The sequence below is a fragment of the Prunus mume genome, linkage group LG6 (genome assembly GCF_029339155.1).
Source record: "Prunus mume cultivar Tortuosa linkage group LG6, ASM2933915v1, whole genome shotgun sequence".
Lineage (NCBI taxonomy): Eukaryota > Viridiplantae > Streptophyta > Magnoliopsida > Rosales > Rosaceae > Prunus > Prunus mume.
The window spans coordinates 21263478-21272710 of NC_142703.1; the positions used below are offsets into that span (position 1 = coordinate 21263478).

The window sequence follows — 9233 nt, forward strand, 5'->3', positions numbered from 1 at the left end:
TTTAAGTTTTTTATTTTATTTTTTACAAATGAAATGTAAAATTGGAAACTAAAAATTAAGAACTGAAAAAGTTATCAAACGAACTCGAAAACTCTTAAAATTTCAGCTTCAAATGCAGCATAGAGAACCCTCAATTTTTATTTTTATTTTCCAAAAAGTACCCTCATTTTTTTATTTCCTAGAAGTACCCTTTTAAATTTCGTACAACAGATATTGTGGACTGTCCCGCAAATTATCTTCCTTCACAGTTCCTCTTGCCTCAGCAAACCCTTGTCTGTCGTTCTTGCACACTTGCAGGCACTGTATCCACACAAAGCAAATTCTTCAGTAAAATTCAAAACGAAAACAAAAACAAAAATATAGAAAACCCAAACGGAAGGTGAGCTGGGTTAGAGTACAGCAATGCCACACGTGGTCCTCCATCACCCACTCCTCACGCCCTGCCTTTCTCACCTTCCATCATCATCATCAACATCAAGCTTTCCAATTCGAACCCAGAAATCAACGGCCTGGATTTCCCAAAGAAATCATGCGGGTCTGTTCCGCTGGCATCCCACCACCTCCATAAGGTGCATGGCTAACCCTCGCAGAGTTGCAATGGTGGCTAAGCAGATAAGGAGGGAGCTTTCTGATATGCTCTTAACTGATAATGTCTTGCAGTACGCTATTCTTCCTGAGGTCGCTTTGGGTGCTGACCGTTATCTCTCTTCTTTGACCACCATTAGTGATGTCGAAGTTTCTACTGACTTGCATGTATACATATAGCATTTAGTTATTAGCACATGTGTGGTTGTTTTTGTTTTCATTTTTGAATTGGGATAATTTTTGCGGGTTTTATTGGATTTGGAATATTTGGTTTGTGGGTTTATGAATTGCTTGGGATTTGGGTGATTATAAGGTTGTTTAGTGTAAAGTTTATGACTTTTCATTGCTGTGATGTTGTTTTAGGAAAATGGGAGGCAGTGGAAACAAATGGGATAGCTTTTCATTGCTTTTATTTTTTGTTTATATTTCGCGTAATGACAAGGCCTTCTGTGTTTCTTTAGTGCTATCTCTTTATCTTTTGTTATCTGAAGGTTCGATTTCAAATAACATCTAGCTTAACTTCTCTATTCTTGCATTCTGTTTTCCCTACGTGATTTCCTCGACTATGGTGAGAGATACTGGCAAACTCCTGTAGTATCTTATATCCATTGCAATCATTGTTTTATGTGAAATTGTATTGAACGCAATTATGTTGCTATTTGCATGATTGCATTAGGCTTTGGCTAATATGGTTATGAGGTGGGACAGTTGTTCGATACGTCTTAAGGCACAAAAATTTCTAGAAATAATTTTTTCTCAATATTATGCTTTATGAGGGATGCACATGTTTGGACCAATCATCAAATATATTGATTGAGAGTTGGAAAATGCATTTCATTGTTCAAGTTCTTGGTGATTAAGCCCATAGTTGCTATCTTGTTTGGATTCTGAGGCAAATTAGTTTCTGTGACATGTTTAACACTGTCTGGGTAAAAATCATCTGGCTCATGCACATTTTCCATTTTAATGATACTAAGGAAATCAAAACTTCTTTGCTCAAGTTTTAGTTGTCTCTATTAGTAGCTTCCCTCAATGTTTCAGTGACGGTGGTAATGCTCATAATGTGAGGGAACTTATGGTTCTGGACATCTTGTTAACTATAGTTTATTTCTTTGACTACAGGTGGTTAAAGTATATGTTTCTGTTTTCGGCGATGAAAGAGGAAAGGAGGTTGCCCTTGCGGGGCTAAAGTCAAAAGCCAAATATGTCCGCGGTGAATTGGGAAAGCGTATGAAGCTGCGGTTGACTCCTGAGATACGCTTCATAGAAGACGAGTCTTTAGAGAGAGGAAGCAGGGTAAGATTAGTAATACTTTATTTCATTGATATGATTATCTATATATCTATAACTGGGGAGAGAGCAATACAATTGGTTCCTCTTGCAGTTTCTTTCCTACTTTTCCCATTAAAGTACTTAAGTTGTTATATCTGTGGTTCTTGCATTAATTAAGCTTCAGATATAAGTTGGTTAAAAGTTAATACAAGTCTGATTGCGCTGAAAAGTTTGAAATATGCAGCTTTGCACAAGTTGTATCTCATAAATAACCAACTTTGATTGTTTCCTTGATTACTTAATGTAGAAGTATAACTTGACTTTGAGCCTATAAGAATTGTAGAAAATACTTCCCCATTTATGCTATTGATTAGTTTTGCTGGTCTTAGCAGTTTAAAAATCAAAAGGAAAAAATAACAAAAGTTGATTCCCCTTTTGGTTGCTTATATTGCTAATGAACATTCACATTCTGTTTTCTGTTTATTACTTGGTTATCTCGACTAATTTTGTGCTTGTAGACTTACTTCTAAGGTGGGTGTCAATTTATGCTAATTCGTCAAAGTTGAACCATTTCAGGTTATTGCAATATTAGATAAGATAAAGAATGAAAAGAAAGATCCCGACATTCAAGACGAGGAGCAATTGGAATCATCCGAGGCACCTCAGGATGACACAGATTGGGAGGGTGATGACCCTGATGAAGACATTATATACATAAACTAGTTTCTTCCCCTACTTTCTTAACATTTTGCTTGTTTGGATTCAGGCATGGCTTTGTTTGGCAGCAGGTTCGTTTCATTTTCATGAGTTTGAATGTTGTGACACTCTGGCTGTATTGATTGCTATCAATGCTATAGTATTTACAAATATTTATGTTTCTAATTGTTGATTGTTGCTTGTCCACACACTGAAATTGGACCCACACATAGTTCAAATCGAAGCTGATTACCTGAAATTTGGTTTATAATATCATGATGATCGATTTGGGTGCAATATATGAAGGGTTGTTGGATAAGCTTTAGGAAAGAAATACTGTTGTCATTGTGTATTTGACTACAATTAAGATGTAATAAAATAGTGGCATAGTATGTTTATACTAGGATTTAAAGTAATAGCATGCTATGTTTGGAGTTGGGATTTCTGAAATGGACCCACAAAATTGCCAAAATTAATATGTTGTAAGCTGCATTTGATCTCTGAAACCCCTCTCTCCACAGGGGTCTCCAAAGTTGGAACTGCTTGCAATGGTGCAATGTTATGCTCGTTTCATAAAATGCAGGGAAGAAGTGTATAATGTTTATTTTACTTTCTGTGATGCAGGCAAACACCATACGTCACAATGCTAACCGGACAGAAGAAACTCCTCGCAGTTGGAGCCATCTTTTGAATTACAAGCTTCAGCCATGTCGCACATTGTAAAATTACCTAAAATATTTTTGTGCTTTTCTTCAGGTATGCTTGTGATTTGCCTTTTGTTTTGGCTAGTCGTAATACAAAGCCCTTCACAGAAGTGTCAATGCAGATGGTGAATGGAATTATCATGTAAACCCGTCTGCCTTTGGGATTTTCTACTGTTTCTGTTCTACCACAATCGCTGATATATTGATTACGGACACTAGTTATTGGTGTTGGTAGTCCCAATCAGGCAAAGATGACTTTGAAGAACCGTTTTGATGCATAATGTTATAAGAGTAAAGACAAGGATGAACATGATGTAAATGGTTTTTTTTCTAGTGGTGCAAAAAAGAAAAAATCTAGCCCTTTAGAGATTCAACCAAACATGTTCAGGATCCTCACTGACGAATTTTGTTGATGACAATAACACGTGATTGATATGTGGACATGTCCTATTAGGGTACTCAAATTATAACACATCTACAATTATTAAAATATTATAATTTGAGTGGATTCGTAGCATGTCGGTATGCCATGAGCTATTACCCTCCTTAACATATATATGAATTCTAAAGATCTTAGGTTTCTCTAATGCGACACAATTTGTTTTACAAGATCCTTGTTTCCCTTAATCAAGCTACTCCAAAATCAGGGATTAGCAATGTGCACCATGTCACACTTGAGAAGTTACAACAAATTGGAAGAGTGCTTCCATTTTGGTTAGAAAATATACTTCATAAAGCCCAAAGGCAAAGGGAAACACAATCAAACCAAGGGAACCTTTTTTTAAGGGTTTAGGGAACACAACTTAAACAAGGAGTGAGGACAAAAGTATTGGGGGACGAGATTCTTTGGCATTTTTGCCGTGGGTGACAAAAGTACCGAGGGATAAACAAAATGAACTAATGAAGGATGACAACAGACATGAGTTTTCCCTTTGGCCCATTTGGTATGAATTGGTAAAACTGGTATATAAATCTTTTTCGTAAATATTAAATAATTATTAGTAACACATGAACGTAAAGTAAAGAAACTGAACCCATATGAATACTGGACAAATTATACAGCCTAACATGGGATCACAGTTCCAAGTTCTCCACAAATTTCAACTTGACCTTTGCCAATAGTACGCAAATGTCTAGGGTTCATGGAACCAGGGGGAATAATTGGAGAGACATTGATGGTGCCACACATCCATGTAGGTAAGATTGTTGATGGCACTCAAATGTCTAGGGTTCATGCCAACCACATCAGAAACTCCATGTAAGATAGGCGCACTTTAAATGAGCAATGCATCAGTCAACCAGAGATTCATAACATGCAAAAGAATAATATTCAGGTATAATTAACTGTTACAGCAAAATAACCCAATAATGAAATTGAAGCCAAATCATGATATTAAAAATAATAAATAAATAAAAAGTTAGGCAACTTATTAATCAAGGGAGCATTACCCTCACAATTTCACTAAAACCAATAGAAATTGAAATGCCGTTACGATAGGCGAGGTCAAGTACATAAATCGTCCTAAAGTGCTGAATTCATAATTCTCAATTTAAACCAAAAAAACTTGGAGCTTTAAGCAAGGTTTTCATTATAGCTCTCAGAAGTGAAATATTGGTACACTCCACCCCCATTCATTATTTCTATCTCCAAATCAACTCATTCCTCACTCAACTTCTGATAGAACACATCTCCTTCAGTGATGAGCCTTTGCTGCAGATTTAGCCTTTGCCTTGGTGGGGAGATAACAAAAAAGGAAATTAGCACTTGTAGACATTTTTTGGTGTGCAAGTGTGTGTTTGTGCATGTCTAAAGTAAAGGTGAAAAAAAATCTTAACACATAAAACGGCATGGTTTAATCAATCCAACAAACCAATACAAGAATGTCACTACTTGCAAACACAACTCAAACACAAGACAACACAAGTAATTTGATTCAGCCTTAAAGGTGAGCATTGGTTAACCATGTACTAAAGCCAGGTTGACCTGACGGATTTGTCTTGACAGGTTAAAACATCTTAGGTCATGTTGAAGATCAAGAACATGATTAGGAACAACAAAATATAATATAAGATGGTAATTTAGTTGTTTAAAATGTTAACCTCATCACTTGTCTTCATTCCTCATTTCCAGTTTCCGCACATTTGAGCAACCCCACTTCCTTTCTAACCCAATACTGTTGCATGATTTCCATCTACATTTGAACATAAGTCTCAAATGTGCCCCTAACTTGAGGCCTTTGTTTATTAACTTACAAATCCAACAAACTACAAAGAGTTTCGTCCTCTTACATTTACTCAAGCAATCTTGATGACATATCATTTTTGGTTTTGTGCCCCTTACTTGTAACCTTAGTTTATTATCTTAAAACCAGAAGGCTACAAAGTGTTTGTTCTCTCTCACATTTTACCCAAGCAATCCTTACAACATATCGTGTTTGGTTTTTCCCCCTCCAATGCTTATTAATATGAGATGATATTAAGAACATATTGCTAGTTGCTTAGGAAAAAATTTCCATAATCTCTCCCTTTTCTTCTTTTTTTCAGAAAGCTCTGTATACATCCTTGTCTTTTTCCCCCCTTTTCCCTTCGTACTTACATATTATTTTTTGCAGTGAGTCTTTGTGAGTCATGATTGTGGGTTGTGACTGTTAAGCAATTACGAAGCTACAGTGAAGGTAAAGTTAATTGCTAAACCTAGAAGTTCTCATGCTTTGTACTTTGCTCGTGAAGTTCTTGCAACCTAGAAATATTTTACTTCCACAGAGTCTCACTCAATACTGACCACACCATTGTGTATTGAACACACTACTCAAGCAAAATGAAACTTGCTCAAACTGTGTATAACGATTAACAAGTTGGCTTTGAACTATAGGAGTGTGACCAAAGAAAAAAAAAAGGAATCTGTAAGAGAGTCCTTTTCACTTAAAGACTACGTATGCACGTCTTCTAGACTTTCATTAACTCTTCTATGAGAATTCAGTAACTTTCTTTTATTTATCTATCACTGGATGCATGTTACATTAGAGACATCATCCAATAAACCTGCCACTCAGCAGCCACTCTTCAAACCAATGTCGATGGAATTGGATGACAACGAAAACAATTACTCCTGAGTAAAACAGCAGGACAAAGGAAGAACTAAATAATATTCAAGAAAGCATCAGGATAAGATGATAATATATAACCGAACTATTTCCTGATTACTGCTACTAGCCACTGAAACTAGGCTTGAAATCAGCTTTTCAAATGGTGATTAAACATAAACATACTCTTCCATGAACACAAGGAAAACATACATATTTTTCATATGAAAATGGGACCCAAAGAATAAAAAAAAGACCAATCTGCAGATACAAGTTGACCAACATCGATTAAAATCTACATATCTTATTACTCATACCAAAATTAAAGCAAACCCAACAACCATTTGTAATCAGAAACACACTATGAACTTATTTTACAAAAAACAAACAAATGGGTCATTCAAAAAAAGATAAAAGAAATAGGAAAGGCAGTACCTTGAGATACTTGAGCTTAATGTTTCCGTATACGAGTCCAAAGGAGAATGCGGAAGCACGAGCAACCTGCAAATCCAGAAGAACCCATATCACTAATTAGATTATTAATCAACAAATTCGTCCAAAATTCGAACCTTCTAGTTTTTACCAAATTAAAATATATATACATAGTTAGATCCGGAACGGAAAAAAAAAAGATTTTTCAAGGGAATTACCAAGGCGAGGGTGCTGGTTCCAGAATAGGGTCCTGGAGGCGGCGCCATTTTTGTTCCGGAGACTAGTAGATGATAAACAATAGACGAAGCGAACAAGAAGAAAATCTGTAAAACCTCCAAAGTCCCAAAGCCCGAGCCCTACACCAGCCTTCGCTAAGCCTTTATATATATATCTATCAGGTAATGCGATCACGATCGTCCGTCCACCCGCTCCCACTCTTTGTGGAGTCAACCAATAAAATACCAACACGTCTCTCTTTTTTTCCTCCAAAGAAAAATTTAATTACAAATTTGGCCCCTAACTTTTAGGACTTTTCCATTTTGGTCCTTAGGTTTTTCTTTTCATTCAAAGTTGATTCCTAAACTATTGGATTGGAATAGGGATGGTAATGGGCCGGTTCGAGGATGAGTATGACAATACCATCTCCGTTCCCGCTTCCCATCCTTGCACCCGTCCCCATCCTAGTCTCCATTGGGGGTTGTCTCTCAAACCCGCCCCAAATCCCCAATTTTTATATTTTAAAAATATACTACACTCCATTTTGACCAAAAAAATAAACTCAATTACATTCAATTAAACCATAAAATTCAACTTAACTACTTAAAATCATCTAAACAGTTTGACAAACTAATAGAAATCATATATTCCACAATCAAAACTAAACATTTTATCACAAAATTCTTATTTTACCGCTAAAATTAACAACAACAAAACACATTAAAGACCTATGAAAATAAAAGATCAAATAAACAAAAAAAAACCTAGTAGCACTATAGCACCAACACCGTAGCTTCATCAGACAATATGGAATGGAATGAGGTTCTAGTAACGAATCAGGGAGAACACATAAATAAAAAAATTCCATATGTTTCTTGGTCAACTAAGAAAATCATGAATTGTTTCCTATTGGTTTATTGAAATATATATTCTATATTCTATATTCATTAATTAAAATATATATATATATATATATCACTAATCATATTGGGTTTAGGGATGGGGATAATGATACCATCTTCGGCCCATCTATAACCGGGAATTTTTAAAATTCGGAGATCCCCCTATCCGCCCTTGATTTTCCCCGAAATCTTCCACCGTTAGGGGGTACGCGACGAGGACCCAACCCGGTGGGGATTTTTGCCATCCCTATGTAACACCCCGACTCCAAATTTATTTCCATTTTAATCGATTTATGAAATTCGATTTACCCCGAGGATAGGGTAATTTGGTCATTTCTTATCCGAAAGGAATTTGGGAATTCCGGTTGTAACGTTGCATAGAGCACGACAAGATGAGTATGTAGACATGTAGTGGGCTCGAATCGTTGTAACGAGAGAGTTACGATCGAATGAAACTCAGTGGCACGATTATAATCATTTGGAAAATGGATTTTTGATAAAAAGTCAGATTTGCCCTCAGCTCTCTCTCTCGCTCACACGAACCCCCGGATCAGAGCAGCCGGAGTCCACCGGCTGCCACCACACCTCGACCACCATCGGGCCAGACCGTCCCAAAATGACGCCCTTCGCTGGCCCTTCCCACCTGACGCCGCAGCGACACCGCCGGATTTTGCGTAAAACCAATCGACTCGAGAGGGAATTTTCGGCCGCTGGTTCTCCGTCGTCCGGCCGCCATTTTAAGCAATCCAGTATGGAAATCCATCTATTCCGAGCCTACCGCTTTGGGTAGGAATTGAGAAATTTGTAGCGAGACAACTCCGATTTTGAGTTAGGTTTCTACCAATTTTTGGATCGCTATTCCGGCTACTTCCGGCCATTTTTCGGGTATGCCCAAGAACAAAAGTGGCTCCAAATATAGTGATTCACCCAGGGTGGAGTCTTGACGAGATGTGAGATTTTCCGTCACCGAATTTATCAGACACACCCACGCCGTCGCCGCGCTGCAAGGTGCGCGTAGAGTGGTGGAGCTATAATACCTTCGACGAGATCCTCGTTGTCACGAGTGCGTGAGGGAGTTCGCGGATCTCGATTCGGACGTCGTTTGAGTCTTAAACGGATATCGCCTATTATGCGTTATCCGGGTTCGCTAGGTTTGGACCGTTGGATGGTCCTGAGTTTATAATATGTTGATCTAGGTATTCCTAGGATCGTGTAGGATCCGACGGATCGTAAAATGGAGTCCCGGATACTCCGAAAATGCCAACCCTGGGTTTAGAGTTTTAGTAACCGTCCGATCGTGCGATCGTGAGTGATCCGACCATCCGATCTGGACCAAACTTGCA

The 9233-nt window shown here is 37.6% G+C and overlaps 2 protein-coding genes across 2 annotated transcripts; one reads left to right on the plus strand and one right to left on the minus strand.

Moving 5' to 3' along the window:
* Window positions 1-213: 213 nt before the first annotated feature.
* LOC103335586 (putative ribosome-binding factor A, chloroplastic) lies at window positions 214-3636 on the plus strand. Its single transcript, XM_008238598.3, has 4 exons — window positions 214-753; window positions 1708-1881; window positions 2434-2645; window positions 3178-3636. The coding sequence occupies exons 1-3, from the start codon at window positions 403-405 to the stop codon at window positions 2578-2580; spliced, it is 672 nt and encodes a 223-aa protein (XP_008236820.2). The 5' UTR covers window positions 214-402; the 3' UTR covers window positions 2581-2645; window positions 3178-3636.
* Window positions 3637-4626: 990 nt separating this feature from the next.
* LOC148916427 (uncharacterized) lies at window positions 4627-7148 on the minus strand. The gene is made up of 3 exons (XM_089055470.1): window positions 6991-7148; window positions 6776-6841; window positions 4627-4987 (listed from the first exon to the last, which is right to left on the minus strand). Exons 1-3 carry the CDS (start codon window positions 7036-7038, stop codon window positions 4952-4954), a joined length of 150 nt encoding a protein of 49 aa, XP_088911596.1. The 5' UTR covers window positions 7039-7148; the 3' UTR covers window positions 4627-4951.
* Window positions 7149-9233: the final 2085 nt, after the last annotated feature.

Excerpts from the sequence above, each read along its gene's own strand:
- LOC148916427 (XM_089055470.1), bottom strand. The coding sequence starts at position 7,038 with ATGGCGCCGCCTCCAGGACCCTATTCTGGAACCAGCACCCTCGCCTTG. Across the intron at positions 6,842-6,990 it reads GAACCAGCACCCTCGCCTTG|GTTGCTCGTGCTTCCGCATT; the intron begins GTAATTCCCTTG and ends CTGGATTTGCAG. Across the intron at positions 4,988-6,775 it reads TTAAGCTCAAGTATCTCAAG|GCAAAGGCTAAATCTGCAGC; the intron begins GTACTGCCTTTC and ends CTCCCCACCAAG.
- LOC103335586 (XM_008238598.3), top strand. The coding sequence starts at position 403 with ATGCCACACGTGGTCCTCCATCACCCACTCCTCACGCCCTGCCTTTCT. Across the intron at positions 754-1,707 it reads AAGTTTCTACTGACTTGCAT|GTGGTTAAAGTATATGTTTC; the intron begins GTATACATATAG and ends CTTTGACTACAG. Across the intron at positions 1,882-2,433 it reads CTTTAGAGAGAGGAAGCAGG|GTTATTGCAATATTAGATAA; the intron begins GTAAGATTAGTA and ends GAACCATTTCAG.